Source organism: Triplophysa dalaica, chromosome 9 (assembly GCF_015846415.1).
Source record: "Triplophysa dalaica isolate WHDGS20190420 chromosome 9, ASM1584641v1, whole genome shotgun sequence".
NCBI lineage: Eukaryota > Metazoa > Chordata > Actinopteri > Cypriniformes > Nemacheilidae > Triplophysa > Triplophysa dalaica.
In genome coordinates, this window is record NC_079550.1 from 22,228,148 (window position 1) to 22,248,816 (window position 20,669).

The 20,669-nt window shown below is 36.8% G+C and overlaps 1 protein-coding gene across 1 annotated transcript; it reads left to right on the forward strand.

The window, feature by feature from the left end:
* The first annotated feature begins 952 nt into the window (after window positions 1-952).
* si:ch211-235m3.5 (BICD family-like cargo adapter 1) lies at window positions 953-19,015 on the forward strand. The gene is made up of 9 exons (XM_056757719.1): window positions 953-1,241; window positions 3,006-3,221; window positions 10,064-10,180; window positions 12,023-12,169; window positions 12,296-12,475; window positions 15,397-15,474; window positions 15,756-15,865; window positions 15,977-16,097; window positions 18,001-19,015. Exons 1-9 carry the CDS (start codon window positions 1,002-1,004, stop codon window positions 18,181-18,183), a joined length of 1,392 nt encoding a protein of 463 aa, XP_056613697.1. The 5' UTR covers window positions 953-1,001; the 3' UTR covers window positions 18,184-19,015.
* The last annotated feature ends 1,654 nt before the right edge of the window (window positions 19,016-20,669 follow it).

Genomic DNA, 20,669 nt, shown 5'->3' on the forward strand with positions numbered 1-20,669 from the left:
TAGATTAGATAAGAAACATCAAAGTTTGATTTACATTACATCATTTACAATTAGTTATTTAGCAGACGATTTTATCCAAAGCGATTTACAAATGAGGTGAACGACAGAAGCAATTAGAAACAACACAAGGACAGCAATGCAAATGTGCTATGAAACTGGTCAAAGACCCACATTAATTTCACTATGATTTGCATTTTTGACATGGCCTTCACTTTGACATCAATGATATATTTTCACAAAATGTTCTCTTTAGAAAAACATGGCTGGGTTTTCAAGATTACATTTGTCCTGAAGAGCCCTTCTTAAATGTCAATTATTTCCATTTTAAAAAAGAACATCAAGACGATATTAAATATTTACTTTTACAATCAACAAATTGTTGTCTATAGTTTAAAGGTTAGTAATAGAATGCGGATACAGATTACTTGTATGGCACAGAGCACATCGTCAGAATTGCTCTCGCGATATTTTGACGTCATACGCCTATTTGTATGCGCAGCGCCGCATGAAATCGCCTTGACCACATCAAAGGACTAAATCTCACATTTATAAATGCTGCTAGTTAAATTATAACGTATGACCAAATCTCACATTTATAAATGCTGCTAGTTTAATTATAACGTATGACCAAATCTCACATTTATAAATGCTGCTAGTTTACTTATAACTTATAAGAAACCCCGTTGAGGTTCAGTTGAAGTTTCAAGGCTATAGACCTTTCGAGATTCTCTGAATAAGAAAGTTACCAACACTCGAAACAATTTTTATTTGCAATTTGAAGAATATATTTCCCCTGGCAATCGTCCCGGCTTTTTTGGCTCCTGTTGCTTTAAAAAAAAATGAGCTGCTGTTATCAGTCACCTGAAACTAAACAAAGCCCCGCCCACATGAACACCTTTCCTCATCCGCCTCCGGACCAATCAGAGATCATAACACTACAAACTCATGGAGACTCAAGACGCTTATCACGTCATTATAACTTTGTCTCGTTACAGTGAATCATGAATGTGGGGGAAGAGGATCTGTGTTATAAAGCACATGAAATGGAAGTGGAGGAAGACTTTTACCCGTTTGGCTTGAGCGCTGATGAAGATGCGCAGGTGTACAAGGACAACGGGGATCTGTTCACGGCGCACGAAGTTCTGCTGGCGGCTCGGCTCGGCAACGCGCTGCTCTTAGAAAACCGACAGCTGAAGGAAGACAGACAGACACTTCATGACAAATACACACAGCAGCTGGAGGTGAGACGAGTTTTCTTTTGTCATTGAGCTCAATGTGTTTTTATAGACGCTTCATGCTGAAGCTCCGAGGTCTTCCAGTGCACGTGACTGCTGGATGCGTCATCTAAAACAGTGCACATACATATTTATGATTCATGTTATATAATAGTTTTTTAAGCTTATTTGTTTATTTACAAACTATTCATAGGTGCTCACTGTCTAAACTAAGTTCCCAACATATCATAGAAACAAAACAAGACAAAGCATGACTGGAAAGCATGATCACAGACAATAGATTTAATGAGTGTTGTGGGAAATGTATTTGTATTGCAAGTAAACCCAACTGAAAAAAAACTATAGAAACCATCACAAAAAGTCTAATGGTTTGCATTAGAATACCCTTATCAACCATTAGCTTATTTTATTAGAAAAGTCATTTGTTCTAGTGTGTTTTAGGCATTATTCTAGTAGAATTAAACATCCCACCAATAGCTTCCATCACATATCAGTAGACACCATTACAGTTTTCATTAAAAGCAATACAAACACTTTAAACCACTTCAACCATTACCATTTCTTTAATGGGTTTTTCAGCAGGGTAATGATCCCTACTGAGAATTTATTGGCTTCTATTGGTGGGATGTCGTGTGGTGAATGGGATCCCATGAAACACCATTGCATCTTACTGGAATGATACCCAAATCACACTACATTCCCATTATAACCGTTAAATCCATTAGAATGTCTGTGTTGGGTTTTATGTCTCAAGAAGTATTCTTTAATACAAGTCATAAAATAGTCAAAAGCATCCTATCATTAAGTACGGTGAGTATAAGACATTTTCAAGTGTGACATAAGTGTCCAAACTTTGGGGCCACTGTGGATGGTCGTATATAGAATTGCCGGAAGAGAAATGGCCCTCCCTGTTGAGTCTGGCTCCCCCCCAAAAAACTATCCACATTTATACACCAGTGGAGTTTTGGTTCTTTGCTGAGGTCATCTCTGGCATGCTGACTGAGAGATTGCTGACACTGCTTCTTGAGTTTTATTCAACATCTTGCATTTAAAGTCCCATTGAAATAAAAATGACAATGCCTACTTTTTCATGAAATATTGCAGCGTTAATTGAAAATAGTTTTTTTAAAGTGGTTATTCTCTTTTTAAAGATCATGTATCCTCTTAACCTTAAATTAAAATCTGAAAATGGACTTATTCCCTGAAATGACTTTCCATCTCAAATGATGTAAATTAGACTGCTTGAACAGAATATACGTTAACTCCTCCCCTTCAGCTGTCAGTTTCAGTTCCAAATCAATGCGACAGCTGTTTTTACACATCCAATCAATTCGTAGTGAAAACCGCATGCCACACCCACTAATTTTCTCCTTTGAAATTCCTTTTCACTCGGAAATGTGTCAGAAATAAAAAAAATACAGAAATAAAAAAAGATAGCAACTTCCGCTTCACTGGGACTTTAATTTACCTCAACAATTTATATACATTAGACATACTATTTCCACTTTATGGTACAGATTTGACATTGTATTTGCATATTACTGTAACGATTCATATTTTGTGTCAAGTATTTATAAAGAGCAGGGCTGCATAAGATTGTCCACAAATCTACTTAAAGTATTCTGTGCAACACAAGCCCCTGCCATAGTTGTCTTTTGACCTTGGACTGACTACTTTAAAGGTCAATCACGTTTAGACGTTTTTTAATGGTTTACGTGGAATGAAACGCATTAGTTCTGGTTTGATTTTGTGCTTGTGGTTTGTCCTCAGGAGCTGCAGCAGGGCAGGTATGAGCTGCAGGTGAAGCTGGACAGCTGCCAGGCACACTGGGAGAGTCAGGTGGGCGAACTGGAGCGGGATGCACGGGAGCTACATTCTCAGGTGGAAAGACTGACGCATAGCCTGTGTGAGGCAGAGAAAGAAAAGACCAGACTGAAGCATGAACACAGTGAACAGAGCAACAGACTGCGAGAACAGCTCCGGAGGGTGAGCTACATGTCTCGTATGATCCAATAGCTCTCGCTCTTTTACTGTCTACATGGATACTTGAATTCATCATTAAATAATAATTATAGAAGAATGAAGAAAAATTATACCAAATTATGTTTTCTAAATTATGAGATAAAGAAGAAACCAAATAGCATTATGTGTTAGGGCTTTGAAGTTTTGCTTTTTCATACACAATGAAGCTATCGTTATCGTTAGTTTAAGCTTGTAATTTTGATGGTTTGACACAGCCCAAACATCTTGCACCTTGTGTCTCGCTCATAGCTTAAGCGATTAATGTGTAAAGCAGTATCATGATATGGTCATTAAGGGCAGGTCATGGATTTGATTGTGTAAAGAATAGATAAGGCGTGTTCTTTTTTTATCCAGTCTGGAAAGGTAAGCAAACTCCACCGGGATACATATAAATACAGAAGAATCGTAAAAGACTGCAGTGATTAAAAGAGCAATAATACGCATGATGTTCATACTAGCTCAGATAAAGATGACATCACACTGTTCCTCTATCCCAGTCTTGCAGATAAGATAATGTAAAAAGAGCTGATATCCTGACATTTGAATACATTATATAACGCACGGGTTTGTAGTAAATCTGTCAGATTTGTTAAATGTGCACGGTTAGCAGTATTTGGCTCATAGCTTGTGTAGTGCAGTTTAGTGGCGTTCCTGTTTACTTACCGCATTCTTCGTGGTTAAAGCCACGTGACCTCAGCCAATGACTTCATTCAAAAGACATTATGTGACTTTCATTATGGTGAGGCATGTTGGGTTCACTTTAGACTCCATAGTACAAATGCAAAACTAATATTAATACATTGCGTTATAGAACAAAGCCTATTTTATTTGTATTTTTGTCTTGTTTTGTTGTACAAATATCTACAATTTCTTAACTTATTACTTGACATATTTGACCTAAAATGACCTTAAGTTATCAAGAATGTTTTTTTCTCAAGTGGAGGTAACATGCCATTTCATGCATTTTGACTTCTTTACACTGTTAAAAGTGCTGGCTTTTCTAGCTTAACATGGTACACTTATCAAAAAAAATTGAACGTATGCCAGGGTTCGTACAGGTTTTGGAAAGTTTTTCCGAACAACGGTTCCTGTTTCGTAACAAGTTTTTTTTGTCCTGTCTTGGACAATTTTCACGGAAAAGCACGCCCACGCTTCATCAAGTGAGCACGAGAAAGTGCTCACACATCAATGCCGCTTCACTCAGCAGACCGAAGTTTAGCGATGTTTGTTTGTTCACTGCATTTGGGTGATGAATGTCAAACTAAGTCATACGTCTGTGTTTTGTTGACAATCGGCGTGTACGTGCATCATGTAAACAACACAAACCTATAGTGAATCAATGCGATGATGTATTGTGTGCTCGTGATGTAGCCCCGCCTAGCTCGCCTCCAGGCTCTTGTCTTTTTCCAGAAATAATCGTACAGATGTATCCGTCTTTTATAAATATGATCAAACACTCTAAATACTCTTCGAAGATACGAAGTATTCAACACTACTGTATAGGTACTCAAGATGAGATTGGCCAAAACTGCGTGTCACCTCATCTTTTAAGAAAAGGGAAAGTATTTGGCTGTGATGTTAGCAAAAATAAATGTGGAATAAGTTTAAGCTCTTTATTGCATTCCTAATTCCAGGTTATATTTCTCAATTTACTGGCAGATACGTTTTCTCGTAAGGATAACTCACTTAAAGGGACAGTTCACACAAAAAAATCAAATTCAGTCATCATTTACTTACCCACAGGTTGTTCCAAACATCTGTAAAAAAATTATAATGAACAAAAAGGAAGATATCCAGAGGAATGTCAGTAGCCAAACAGATCTCATAGTAGTGAAGGTAAATACAATGGGAGTCAAAAGGGGGGTGAGATCTGTTCGGTTACTGACATTCTTCCAAATATCTTCCTTTGTGTTCATCAGAACAAATACATTTTAAGCGGTTTGAAATAACAAGAGGGAGAGTAAATAATTACAGAATTTTATTTTTGGGGGAACGGTCCCTTTAATTTGGATTTCTTTCAGAAAACGAGACTTATTGTCGTTTTACTTCTTAAATAAATGTCTCAAAAGAATTTCTCAATATTTTTCATTCATTTTAGTATATTTATTACAAAGTGTTTAATGTTTAAATGTATTATGAATAATACTTCATTATACTATCTCACATTTCATTGTGCATAACAAGAAATGTTTACACCTTTAACCTTTTACTCATAATAGTAGTTTAAATGTTTTTTCCGTATCAGTTCACTTTGTTTTGAAGTAAATTCTCCATTACTCTATTTGTTCCATGAGATAAACCCGGCTGCTTGAGTTGGCTCGTTCCCCGTGTAAACTTTCACATATGTTTCTCACACTTTGGGCTGGTATCTAATCTCAGACGTTTGTTCATCTCAAGGTCAATGATTGCTCAATTCTTCTGCATGTTTACACACTTGCCAAGACTCCCAGTGCAAACTCGTATCAAACACCGTTCATTGCTTCTAGTCACATGATGAGTGTAAATTGTAAAAGGTCTCACAAAACTAAAACCTTGTTTTGTTGTGGCTCTATTGTGAACAAGTGTCTAACTTATTCCGTCCCACTGGGAGGTCCCACTCCCACATTCTCCACACATCAGTTGACCAAAGCGAGTGTGTCTCTGACGTGTTTTTTCTTCCAAGAAATCAAAGTTCAGGAAAGAATGATGTTTATGTATCCTGTGCTCTGGAGGAAGGGGAAGTGGCTCTTATTCCACTGTAGCTCCCACCATGTACAGTATGACCTCACTTTGTGACAACTAACAAACGGTGGAGTTGGTGACAGATTTGGATTTTTTGGGAGGGTTTGAAAATATGCTTTTGTCACATATGGTATACAGACCCCTTCCAGGTGCGTGAAGCCTTGGTGAGTATTTTGGTCTGTTTGGTTGGGTTACTTGCCAGTACATTGTGTACACTTATATACTTAATAATATTACTTAATACATACTTGTATAATAACAGGAGGGTTTTTGTTATTGTGAAAGTATAATAAATAAAATACATTCTATAAAGAGATGAGAGTATCTGTGTTTGTCTGTTTGTTTTATCATTTCGTTAAGCCTGGTATTGCTGAACATTATGCACTCTTGTGTACCAAACAGTTTATTCGGTACAGGACTGTAGAGAAAGTTTAGGGAGGAGAATACTGGGTAATTCAGAGAAGGTCAGACTCACTCCAACAGTGTTCACAGAACCATGACAAGCATCAGTAATTCCAGGAAATCTGTCTACTTGTAAACCCTCAAGAGACTACAGACACGATTGCATGTTGTTGTCATTTTGTTGATGATTTGCTCTCTTTAAAGGAAATGTAATGAATTCTCTGAGTAAAGGGAAATTGAGACTACTAGCTTTGGGTTATTTAAGCAGTGCTTTTGAAAGCAGGTCTCAACCTTCACAAATGGAGTACACATGAGGTTTTGTGTAGGTTGTGTATTTTCAATTCGTTCTCACTCCCGACTCGTAACATATCTACTGTGCTTTTTAATGTGCAAGGTTCCCCGTTTGGCGTCGTTTTATGATGAGCAGAAAACTCCATTGCTGTTCGCTGAATACTCCGGACCGAAATGTGTGTAATTCTTAGAATTTCTGAATTAGTCATGGTTTTAAATTTAGGGACGCCTAACCCCACCCCCACCCTAAACCTAAACCACTTCCCAAACATATAAACACAACACTCGACTAAAAGTACTATCGGGTTTATTGCACAAACTAACTGAAAGCAATGTTAAATTAACACAAACATTTAGAGTCGCACACCATCATGCACGAAGCCGATAACTTTGTATGAAGTGTCTGTGAATGCGCGGAGTCAGCTCCAATTCCAAAATAAAAAAGCTGAATGCAGTTGATGGAGGGAGCCAATACCGTTTCAAGTTCAAAGCCAACGTAATGACGCGATCGGTCACGAAGCACAGGAGAGCCAATGGCATGGAAGCTGACGTAACTCTTCTTCTGGTAATAGTTTTTAACGACTGTTGTTCGGCTTACCGGTTCTGAGATTTACGGCGGACGGTGAACACTTTCGCATCCATTCCTGATACAAATCGTTCGTTTCGTGTTCGTATCCTTGGAATAACTATTACATGACTTGCTCAAACTGCCTGAATAGCGTCACAATTATGCTGGGTGCTAAACTTAAATCGAACCCTGAGACGTCATCATTGCAAATTACACCCAATCTATAATTTTAGAACGACTGTAAAATCAGTCTGAGCCGATAGCCTTGTGGTAAGTGCTCCGACATATGGCACTGTTACGCTCCGAGCGATCCCGAGTTCGAGTCCCGGCTCGTGGTCCTCTCCTGATCCCACCCCCTCTCTCATCTACTTCGTTTCCTGTCCTGTTACTGTACTGTAAATAAAAGCAAACCCCCCCCCCCCGAAAAACTAATAAAAAAAAAAACAACGAGTGACGAGTCAAGAGTGAGAATGTGTATGTCCAAGCGATGTTTGTTTATGTTAAAATGTGTCAGTCGAGTACAGACACACAGTAACCGGTGTATTTCCTGGCGTTGTAAATCCATCAATAAGCTTGTTTGTTTGAAAAGTTGTGTTTAATAGTTGTTTAACCATTTTCTATTTACGTAGAAAAAATATTTACCTTATTTTGATTTGCTGTGATGTGATTCCTGTGAGACATTATGAGATCACAATAACAGTCAGTGTCAGTCAGTGGTTCCCTCCCTATCATTTTCAGATTATATAAAGCTTATCTAGAGAGTAATTTCTTTTTTTAATATTTTTACATCACACGTTGAAATCATCTTTTAAAAAAGTCATTGGCGATATGACTCAGCTTTAAGGAAGTGTTGAGTGGTTTTGGTCACACGACTTTGATTCATGAGTTTGTAAATCATTTACACTTGTCCCTTTTGTTTGGCCTATTGTCTTGCTGTATTTCTTTGTGTTTTCGCTCTCTGTCTAATCAGGACGTTCTTGTAGATTCAGTTCAGAAGTCGTTAAAGTTATACAAGGAAATCTGGACAGAAGTGTGGAAATTAGCATCCTTATTGCCTTTCTGTCGGCTAACAATACTGCCAATGTTTAAACACGTCATAAATCCTTATACAGTACTGTATATGTACTGTATTTACTTACTATACTGTACTGTACATCACCTTTAAATTTCACGTGAGGTGCTAAGTGGTTTCTTACTGGCTCAAAAAAGTCTGGGAATGAGAGTCTGGTCTCAAAAGGGGGCTCATGATCCCTCCATCAATGTATGTTGAATAGATTTTTAAAAAGTATCCATTCGAAAGGTATGATCTTCTAGTTTAGTATAAGAACGCCTCTCCTCAAGGTGTCAATCATTAAAGGAAAGGTTCACCTCAAAATGTTTTACTCGCCCACATGACGTTCAACATGTTTTGAGACCTCCTGGCGTCTTCGGAACACAATAAAAGATATCTTGGGGACATCCGAGGGATCTCAAGACCTCCTCATATACATCGTGGTTATAGTTGTCCAGAAAAGTACTAAAAACATTGTTAAATTGGGGCATCCGCTCAATAGCTCAATTGAATTTTTTTGAAGCGACGAGAATACTTTGTGCAAAAAACACAAAGTTTTATTAATATATTCTCCTGATTCAAAGTGCTCTCATAAAAACGTGCCATAGACTGATAAGACAGAGGTGAATATAGAGATTAAAGTTGTTATTTTGGTTTGTTTTTCGCACATTAAGGATTCTTGTCGCTTCAAAAAATTCAATTGCGCCACTTTGAGCGAATGGACAAATTTAACAATGTCTTTAGTACTTTTCTGGACCTTCACAACAACTCTAACCATGGTATCTACGTGGAGGCCTTGAAATCTCTTTATTTGTGTTCCGAGGTCTTTAAACATGTTGATCGTCTTGTGGGTGAGAAAAAAATAACACAATTCCATATTGAGGTGAACTTTTCCTTTAACAGCACAAACAGTGACGTTTGTTTAAATCCCCAATCTTTGATATGAGGAATAGTAATGGTTCCTTGGCTTTCTCACTAATGAATTGAAATTCTCAAAGTCTTTCACGTGAGCCTTTGAGTTTATTATTAATATACTTTTTATCAAAACACTTTTTTTCGGACACACATTCAACTTGTCATGTTCTCGTCTATTCTATATTCACCTATAAATGTAATAGTTATGGAACGCCAAAGAGAATTGATATGTGCTTCCCCAGGGTATGGTCTGGCTTGGGGCATCAGCTGTCAGAATCATTACTGAATAGTAGAGAGAATGAACATTTACTGGTTAAAATCACAGCGTGTTAGCTTTATCACCAGTGCTGAATGCACTTTTCCCTTATGGGACCAGTAACTGTGTCATTTGGGGTAGTTGAGTCCTATTGAACCAGGACCTCTGGTCACCCCGCCATACGCTTGTGCGCGTGGGTTCCTCCCCACCCCCATATAACACACACACACACACACACACACAAACAATGAGTAAACTGCCAAGACCAAGATGCCAAGCTGCATCTGTCATGTGACCCTTTGATCCAGATCTGAGTGAGTTTGATGGGCCCTGATGGCTGTCCTTTTATTTGGTTGTTCACTGCCGGCCTCCTCTCACCCAATGAGATCCTTTGTTTAGCCCTTAACAAGCAGACAAAACTCCATTCTGATATGAATGTGGGCCGTGTTTTCCTCCTAAAAAAAGTTGTTTGTTGCTTTCTTTTCTGAGTGAGGGCACCCCCAAATTTGAGTTCATTTGATATATGGATACACAAGTATACTTTGAAGCTGAGGATGATCTTTATGGGTGAAATATATATTTTTTGTGTTCTGCATGTGTAGGCAATGGAGGTAGAGCAAACCGTGACCTGCAAGTTGAAGAGATTGAAAGATGAAATGAGAGAGAGGGGGAACTCCAGACCCGAGGATGAAGAAGTTATCAGCGCTCTTAGAGAACAGGTGAGAAGCTCTTCCATACTCGCTATTCGGTATTTTGCCGTATTTCATAAGTCCACTCAGCTCCTGTAAACATACATGCCAGAATGCCATTACTGATTTGACGGACTTGCTATGCTTTTGGCTAGATTTCAACTCCAAATAAGCTCAAAGTGTTATCACTGAAAGTCAAACGAATATAGATCATATTTATATTTCTTTGTTTGTTTATTTTAGTTCACAACACGTCAAATGCTGACTTGTTTTCGTACACCTTGACAAAACTTATTGCACGTGCAAATTGATTTTACGCTTGCATTTTCGTTCGTTTGACTTATTTAAAAACGATATTATTACACAAAACTATAACATTCCCAAAGCGAAATTGAAGCTATCCTGGCGCTCCGCTGTCAAACAATAATTGTGATTAATTAAATATTCCGTCTCTGCACGAAACAACATTCCACTATCATACTGGAAAGCAGTCAAAACATTACCAGCATTTCTTGTTTTTAAACTGTTTACTTTTATAAACTATTTTATAATAATATTATATTTCATTTTTAGACTTATTTTTGACCAGTTGTGTGCAATAAACATTTCTGAACTATTCTATTGTGTTTTATTGGACCAGTATAGTAATGATAATATTTACAAATACAATATTCACAATTGGAATTTATTGATAAATAAAATATTGATTTAAATTGGCGTCTCTCACATTTACCCACAATGTGGGTATCATGTCTACACTATACGTAGACATGATTAGACAATGTTTTATACGAATAATTTATACTATATAGTTTCCATTTTATTCTTTAAACACGTATAATATTGGGGGCATCCAAGTTATTTGACTTTTTACATTTCTTAAAAGGTAACGCAATAGTTACATTCCCTGGTAATTAGTTACTTTTATTAGGATGTAATCAGTTACTAACTCAATTACAATTTGTGAGAAGCAGGTATAACTATAACTAATTACTTTTTTAAGTTCATGAATCTGAAAACTTGCGCCAGAACGACTTTACGAACGATTTACTCAAAAATCATTCTGCGCATGTTTCAAGAATGAGGCCCAATAATTTTAAAAGATTGGTAACTATTGCTAACTATATTAGCATCCTATACCAGTGCCAATAACCTTTTTTTTAAGCTTGCTTGCTAAAGTTGAACATGAATTAAATGTGCAGACCGTTCAGTTCCAATTGATTTTGATTGGCTATCAGTGTTTTTTATGTTCATCAGCAGGATTAAAATCGCTCTGAAAGTGATGCCATCTGTATTGTTCTTCTGTATGGTTGCCGTTTTAGTTGGGCTGTGACGATATATATAGCGATTCACACTAATTATGCCTGTCTAGGTCGATTCTGAAATCGCCATGGCTTCTATTCTGTGTTTTATCCACAGCCCTTTTGTGAACTACGGCTCTTTGAAGTACTGCTCGATCTTAAATCACTACGAGATTGAATCGTTTTTGTAGTGCACGGCTCATTTGAATGCATGATTCTGATTGGCCAGTCGCGACATACTTAGGGTTGTTATTTTCATATAACAACTGTTCAAAACTAATAACACCCTGTAACCCAGATGCTGCAAATCATTTTAAGAGGCAATTTAATATATTACACAAAATATATACATAACGCACATTTGAAAAAGCAACACAAGTCAAACATCATCATTACAAATATACTTCATTATCATGAAAATACCTGTCCAGGTTTGAAGCGGTCTTTGTTAAGCGTTCAATTAAATATGGGTCAGAAAGAATTTGCAAGTCATTGTATTGTGTTTTTATGTACGTTTTGCACAACGTCCCAACATTTCAGTGTTTATATGTGTGTGTTTATATATGTTTAGATAGCGCGTCTCGTGCAGCGAGAGCAAACACTAGAGCAGCGCTTGAAGACATCGTGTCAAGAGAATGAGGACATACGAGAGAGTGTGTCCTCTCTACACACACGCCTGGATTTCCAGGAACAACAGTGTCAAACACACACTCAACAGGTTCAGTTAAACAAACATGCTCGCACATATGCACACACAAGTAAAGCACATCAACAATTTGCAAAATGTTAATTTCCTAAAACTTTCATTTTGAGAGATGTGTTCTAACACCAATTCTGTACTCAGCTGGCAGAGGCCTGGCGTGAGGTGGAGTCATCCCGTGCTCGGACGCAGGAGCTACAGTCTCAGGTAGATGAGCTCCAGGAGGAGGTGGCCCTCCGGGAGAACAGCCACCATGATACATCGTTATTGTCTGAGCTTGAGAACAGCCTGGACGCTTTGAGCCGGAGCCAGGACAATGAACAGGTGATGCACTGTAACATTACCCAAAATCTCTCCCGCAGTCACCCGATAATGCCAGATTGTAAAGTTACAAAACATGTTACGTGAGATTTCCCCTCGGTCGCACGGTTATCCTGTTTTTAAGTGCAGCCTATTTTTTGTCACACTGATTTAACTCATACAATACAAAAACGCTCATTTTTTTATTTATACAGTATAAAGCATATATAGTATTTGTATTTAGTGGGGAATTGTTTGGCAACAAAATCTCATACCAAAGTTTGTATAAATTCCTACTTGCTCTTACTTTTTCGTGCCGCCAACGGTTAGGCTTAGCAAATGGGCTTCGCTTGTGATTTTTCCTAAAAAGCATGTTTTTTTTACTTTGTAGCAATTTGTGCGAATGAGAAGATAGTTTTAGCGGAATATATAGTTTTTAATAAATTAGTAATGAATTCTTGTGTTCTCTGGTGTGGGTCATCTGAAATGACACAAGTTATATGTGGATCGAGTCCAGATTGTTGAAACACAGATGTCGCAGCGCAGTATAAGATGTGTAACTAAAAAGTGAAGGCGCGTTCTAAAATTGTTAGCAAATCTTGTGCTATAGAATGTTGAAAACTAAACAAAAACTACACACAATTTCCAACTAAAGGAAGTCAAACTAAAGTGAAAAAACTACTGCCAAAAAAGGGTTACATTTTACATTAAGACGCTATTAGTTAACATTGTTCATTGTTAGCTAAAGTTAGCTAACGCATTTACTAATTTCGTTTTTTTAGCATTTTTTTAATCCCTGTTAGTTCATGTCAATACAGTTATTCATGTTAGTTCATGGTGCATTAACGAATGTTATTACACGGCTCGTTGGAATGCTTGATTCTGATTGGCCAGTAGCTACATTTGCAGGTTCATTATTCCCAGATGACAACCTCTCAAAACTAATAACACACAGTAACTCGGATGCAGCAAATCATTTTGACAGTATTTTTTTTTGACAAATTAAATGTAAATATATATTTTATTAACATATATGACATTATATTTACAAATGATTAAACCAAATTGCCTGTGCGTGTCATTTGAACGTCGTTTCTTACCTTAAAACCGAAAGTAAACGGATCTTCCTCGCAGAAGGAATACCTCGTATTCTGTAAAAACTAGCTAAACAAATATTTAATCAAATACATGTCCAGTTTTTCTCTCATGTGGCAAGTAGCCGTATAATAAGCGGGTTCATGTACAAGCTCCCGGTTCTTATCGTGAAATAAGCTCCGCGTCGGGTCCACATCACAATGTCGGGGCTTATTTCTGCGATAATAAACGGCTGCCTGTATATTGTCTCTTGCTTAACAGTGACAACGTTTGATTTTATTATTATGTTTGTAAATTCGGATGATTAATATTAATAAATGCTGTATTAGTATTGTTCATTGTTAGTTCATGTCAGCTCATGCGTTAACTAATTGCTAACAAACAAAAAAATATAGATATACGTTTTATCCACGATGAAGTGAAAAGTTAAGATGCAGAATGTTTTGTGTAGAGTTGTTTTATTTCATTTGTGCGTCTTACATATTTGTATGCTTATTTCTTTCTTTGGGTAGTTGACAGATAAACTGTACATGTGTAATATGGTGTGAAGGCAAAAAATTTGAAAATAGTAACGACGAATGACATAAATATTGTGATATTTTATATGATAAATATAAATAATGTATTATTATTTTGTTTTCTACTCTTTTGCTGTCACACCTTTGTAGACATTAACAGTTTATTTGTCAACTACCCATATGTAGGGGGGTTTAAATCAGGTACGTCTAAAATAAAATCCTTGGATGTTGCCTTAGATTAAAGCTTCATATGTTGACAGTAGATAGCAGTCCAGTATACAAGGTTTTGAAAGAAAGCTGTCCCAGGAACTGTGCTACATCCTGAGTTAACTGTAGCCTGTTGCCCAGAGCCCAATGACAGCCTGCGGGGCATGCTGGGACAATTGAACGATGCAGCACAAAGAATAGCACGCAGTGAGACACGACAGGACTGTAACGGAGCTGGGTGGCGTTTTATTGATCAAATAACATCCTAATGTTGACACAGTTCCTGTCTTCTACTATTACTCTTATAAAAGTAGTATATTAGTATAGAGAGTTTTGTTGGATTTGTTTAGTATTTGGGTGAACAGTTGTTGGATGGTGTGCCAATGTATGGCATTTTATCTAATAAATACAATAGGTAAACTGGACCAAAGAATAACTTATTGATGATGGCAGTGTAGCATATTTTATGACAAATCTCAACCTTTAAATCCTTTCAAACACAGGGTTCCTTCTATCAAGATACTAACTTATACAGGGTTCTTCCTGGCTCAAAATGAGGCGGAGGCGTTGCCGTCCTTATCTTGTACACAGACGCACCAGTAGGCCTACTGTACCTTTAAGTGACTTAACCAAACATTTTACATATTAAAACAAAAATTCGATGAAATTGAGATTTATCATGTTGTATAAAACATTTCATTTATTTAACAAGAACAGAAATGTTTTTGAATCAAATAAAGCTTTTAATCTTTTCAACTAACTTTTTAGCCCACAAAAGCCAACTAAATGAACCAGTGTTACTAAATTGGCAAAGCTCATATACATCCTGCGTTCTCTTGTGGTTTACGGAGCTTTGAAAGATTCACTGATTTGTTATATTCGCTAGCGACTCAAAAGTTTCAACAGTGTAAATTAATCGGTTTAAAATAGTAGTTTGTTTGCGAGTCGTTCTTTATTTCTAGATAAGCGATCGTCAAAGCCGCAAATACAACTAGAGGGAGAGAATAAGAGCGAAAAATAGTGTGACAGACAGAATAGGGTCATTTATGTGTGTCACAAGATACAGATGCTGGTACACCTTGCAGTCGACATGCAGCGCTGAACGCGTGTCGTTTGTTTCTCCAGGAAATGAGAAGGTCCATTGTGGGAGAAGTGAGCGATCCTTGTGAGAATTCGGCCGGACTGCAGGAGCTACAAGATCAGGTGACAATTCCTCATGCGTTAAAGACCACAGGGTCAGTTCCCTAAAAAATGTGCCCATTGTTTGGAGTGCCCGAGGACATTTTTAATAACAAGAAAAAGAAAAATCTAAAGGATCTATGTCCTAGCTGTGGACTTACTGGGTACATGTTTAGCTGCACACATCTGATCAGCAAATCACGAGGGAGCAACTAATATATTAACTTGTTTGAAATTATATTTAAGAATCATTCAAACTTTGTTATGTGGCATTTAGCACGCCGTGTCTTTTCCTTCTTTCTTAGAATGAGCGATTAATAGTGGAGAACACGGAGTTAAAGGCACGTGCTGGGAAAATGCTGGATGAGGAAGTAGTCCGACAGGCCTTAAAGGACCGCGACGATGCTATCGTGAAGTAAATATTAAACGTTTTCTTAGAACCAAGATTAAATGTAAAGATAAATGATACGGTATCGATCATTTAAGTGACATTTGTTCAAAACTGATGGAAGTTTTGTTGATGTAGGAAGACGGCTATGGAAGCAGAACTGCTGAGGACTAAACATGACATGATGTGCCTAAACAACCAACTCCTGGAGGCCATTCAACGTAAACTCGAGCTGTCTCAGGAACTGGAGGCCTGGCAGGTCAGTTTCGGCACAAGCCCATTGGAAAGAAAGTCGATAACAAAACTTGTCAGATTGTCCAATTACGGAGTTTATTTCTTGTTACTTATCAGGAGATTTTTTGGGTGGAGTTTCCATTAAGTGTTTTATTAATCGCACGCTGTATCTGAGATTGCATACTGTGACGGTACGTACTGAATTTGAATAAGTACTAGAGATGCACCGATACCATTTTTTAAAGACCGAGTACGAGTACCGATATTTTTTCTTATATTCGCCGATGCCTGAATTATGTACAATTATGTTAATAAACCATTATCTTACGGTACATTTTATTTTTTAGGTCTGCTTATATTGAAGTACTATTTATAATGAAGTTCTTTTTTATGATAAGTAGCACGATTTTACTTGGACGTTTAGTAAAGTAAACAATACACTTGGATTATAAAAAAATTAAGTGGGGTGGTGGGGTAAAATTGGAGTGTATTATACACTTCTAACTTGTATTATAACTTGTTCAAGTCAACTGTCGCAAAGAGCGTTTGTTTAAGTTAACCCAGAGCCATTGAGAGAGAGAGAGTTCTGCCAACGGAAGTCCAAAACGCTAGAGCCTCTTGTGATTCATGGAGCCTTCAGATAGTTCAAGGAAGTTATGTTTTCTCTTTAAATGCTTTGTTTCTTTCATTTTTTTATTCATCAAATGGCTTTTGTCTTTAAATGGGTTAGAAGGTTACTCAGTTGGTCTGTTTAGTCGCAGCTCAATGCGTTACTAGGAATTTCTGGGAACTATTGAAACATTAGAGTCAACGTATCAATGGCTTAGTTAACCGGGCTTTTTTTTGAATGATCGCACCAAATGGTGTTTGTTTATTTGTCTGTGTCCTTGTGAAGTGAAACGCTGGCATTGAAAGCTCCACAAGCACAATGCTTCAGTACACGCAATCGCACCACTCTTTCACACACAGTCACGCAAAACAAGCAGAATACATTTTTAAACGGTGTCAGAATATTTCGTTAGCTGTTCAGCACTAATTTCTTGTTAGGTATCCGTATGTCATTACGAGTATAAGACCTTTGTATCGGGCCAATACTGATACTGGTATCTGTGCATCCCCAATAAGTACCTACCTATCGGCCGATAAAACAGTATGTTCTATACAGTATGAGCGGGAGTGGTATGATTACGTTTCAGACATATTGCTGCCGCCTTGTTTTATGGTCGTGTGACTTGACCTATGACGTATTAACAACAACCTGTACATAGGCACTGATAAAAGCATCATTTAGTCACGAGAAATTCATTTATTGGCATTTGCATAATAAACGGACGTCCCCCTTAAAGTTTTCATTTATTTTAATTTGATTTACTACTACTGAATCATTGACTCACTTGATTCAATTTAGAAAAAAACACTGGTGTCTATTGTTAAATAAAATAAATATGATTTCTTTAATAATTTTGGTGAAGCTCTTGTCTCAAGCCCCTTTAACCCTGGTGTGTGCACAACGTGACAGGAGGGGTGGCGCTCTTTTTCAAGCGCAAACGGAGTCCCCTCCTGTTATGATGCCCGTTTCAAGTGAAACATCGCAAAGGCTGCTATTTTACAAGATCAGAAAGCATTTTCAGGCAAGACACCTAAAACAATATCTGGAACATCTAAATGCTGTACACCTACACGAATTTGTACAAGCAAATTTGAATGAGCAAAATGCGTCTTCAGGCTAAACACACTTCAAGACTTTTGCTCAGATTTTGCACAGATTTCAGTCTGGACTTGTTGCAGAAAGCTACAAAAACTACTAAGTGTTCCTTTAAGACAAGTACTGTAAAAAGAGCGGTTGTACCTGAAAGAAGTAATAATGCCTTTCAAACTAATTTGTACCTAATTGTTATTTTGTACATGTTTACTAATCTGCCCCTAAGGACGATATCCAGATTATCATCAATCAACAGCTGAAGAGTCAACAACAGACAGAACAGCTGCAGAAAAGGTCGACAGGTCGCATGTCTTTCCTCCACAGGTCCAGACGGACCTCGACTATAACGGAGACTGGTCCAGGGCAAAACCAGTCACCTTGGAGAGACTGGCTGAAACTCCGCAAATAAACTCTTACTGATATCTGCCCACGCCAGGATTGCCTGCAGACTGTTCCCTCAACAGCGTAGACGTGAGAAGAAAGAAATGCCAAAGACACCGGACAGGTCAGAAGAACATTTGGGAGAATGGACAGACTAGGATTGCATTGATCTCGGAGACCACGGACCTGTTTATTTCGGAAGAAGTTCTATTTTGAAAATAAAAGCTTAATATTTGATACGTATTATGACAGGCTTCATGAGAACTGTTTATTGTGTTAAAATGAAACTTGTATGCTGTTGTCATATGAGGAAGAATGAAACATGCGCAACGATCATGCAGGTCATGATCGTGTTATTGATATTTGTTCAGTTTTATATAGTAACATTACAGAATAAGATTTAATTTTGTACTTTTGAAATGATCAAAAACATGATGACGCATCACAATAAGTTTTAGTAAGGTTAACAGTATTGAAATGAAATGATGCGACAGTTGGTTTAAAATATGTATGTATATATGCAGAGATTAGCCAAGATTTATAAATGTTATAAAAGTATTGTTTATTGTTATGTCATGCTTGTAGTATTAATGTCATTGTAAAGTGTTACTGCTATAATAATTTGTTATTAGAACGGTCACTGTAATGAAATGCTTTTTTATGTTCTCTATGTACTTTACGTAATGTACATTTTGTGATCTGACAGATTTTGTAATAGAATTTTTTACAGTTGTACTACCTTTTCTTATTAGAATACTTGGGGCATTCTTCATTCGTGATGTCCCTCTACTTTACAGTTAAAATAAACTTTAAATGATCAAATGTTTGTATTTTGTACAATAAACACCATTTGTGCACTATTAATGGTTACATTTTTGTTTTAAAATACATATTCAATTGAGTTTGAGAGATTGCATTTGTAACAAAATATGCCTCAGAGAGGTATCATGGAATCTTATTGCAACAATATAAAAAAGTCACAAATGAAATGGTTATATATTATATTAATATTACTATTATATATATTTATTTATATTTTTTACTATAATATTTATAGTTTAATAATAGTTATAGTATTGATATAGATTTTATTTTAACATGTTACATTTTATGAAGTTGTATTTTAAAATATGTGTTTCGTAATATCTGAGCAAAAAGTGCTGTTCTGTGGTGTTAGAACAATGGATGTCGCCCCTTTAAGAAAAGGGGAAAATATATTTGGACTACTTCCTGTGTGTAAAGGTCATTGCAGGTCACTGGGGTGCATGGTGAGTCATATTATTTTTCTTAAAGTTAATTAAATTTGTGACTATTTTACATTTTGCACTTCAATGTACTTAATGGAGTTGGGACAGCCTGACACCAAAGAGCGTCTTTATTTGCATTCCATTCTTTTGACAAGTCATAACATCTCTGAATTTAGATAGTGTTAGATAGTTAGATTTAGATAGTGTTTAACGATAGAAATGTTGAACATCCGACAGTACTCACTGATTCACAAGACAAAATGTGTAATTTGTGTGATTTGTGATTATCTGTCAATTCAGCTTTTGTTTTGGGATACGGTTGAGAATATTTATGTGCTTATTGAACGTTTAATTGAATGATTATCAAGAAAATACACTAAAAAATGAACAAAAAAAAGATTAAATCATCCTCAAGGGCTGTGTGGCTTTAAAATGGTGGTGTGGTTAAAAATAAAATATTTTTTTAATAAAATATGTGCATTGAACAGTAAATTCCACAAGCTTTGCATGGTCTGTGCTCAAAATTTAAAGGGACAGTTCACCTAAAATTGGAAGTAATGAAATTATCAATGAAATCTTGAAAGTCTAACTAATAGAATTGAGTGTGTTAGGTTTAAAGTGTGCGTGCAAATAAGCAAACTTTGACAGTAGTCGTTTGCATTGGTGGCACAGGGGGACCCCCAAATAGAATTCTGCTTAGGTCCACGTAAAGGCTTCTGAAGGCCCTGCTTGGACATGATTGTTAATGGTGTTATCCGTTGTTTGTAATAGTCTCCTAGCCCTCTAGTGGTAAAAAAGCAGCACAATACATATTATTACACTTTTTCATGCCATTAGATGGGGGTTCAAGTTTTTGAAGCTCCAAAAGAGCATCCATCCATCATTGAAATAACACAGCCATTTAACTCATAGCCTTTCTGTAATCTCAAACCAGTTTAATCATCAGTTCAAATGCATTAAATGGATGTAACACTGATAGCAGTAAAAAGGGAAAGGATGTTGTTCAAATAAAAAAACATGTTTCAAGCAAGTCTTGTTTTGTTTTGTTTACTATTATATGTTTGTATTACACGCAAAACATGTTTACCATGATTGTTATAACTCCCAACGAATTACTTCCAGTGACTCTAAATAATGTGTCTGAGATATGTACTTTTACTTTAAACCAGAAATATAAGCCATGTTTTTAAATTCTTTTGTCTATATGAATATGAATATAATGGGCGAAAAGGCCAAGAAAAAAAGAAAAGAATCCAGTGTTTGCTGC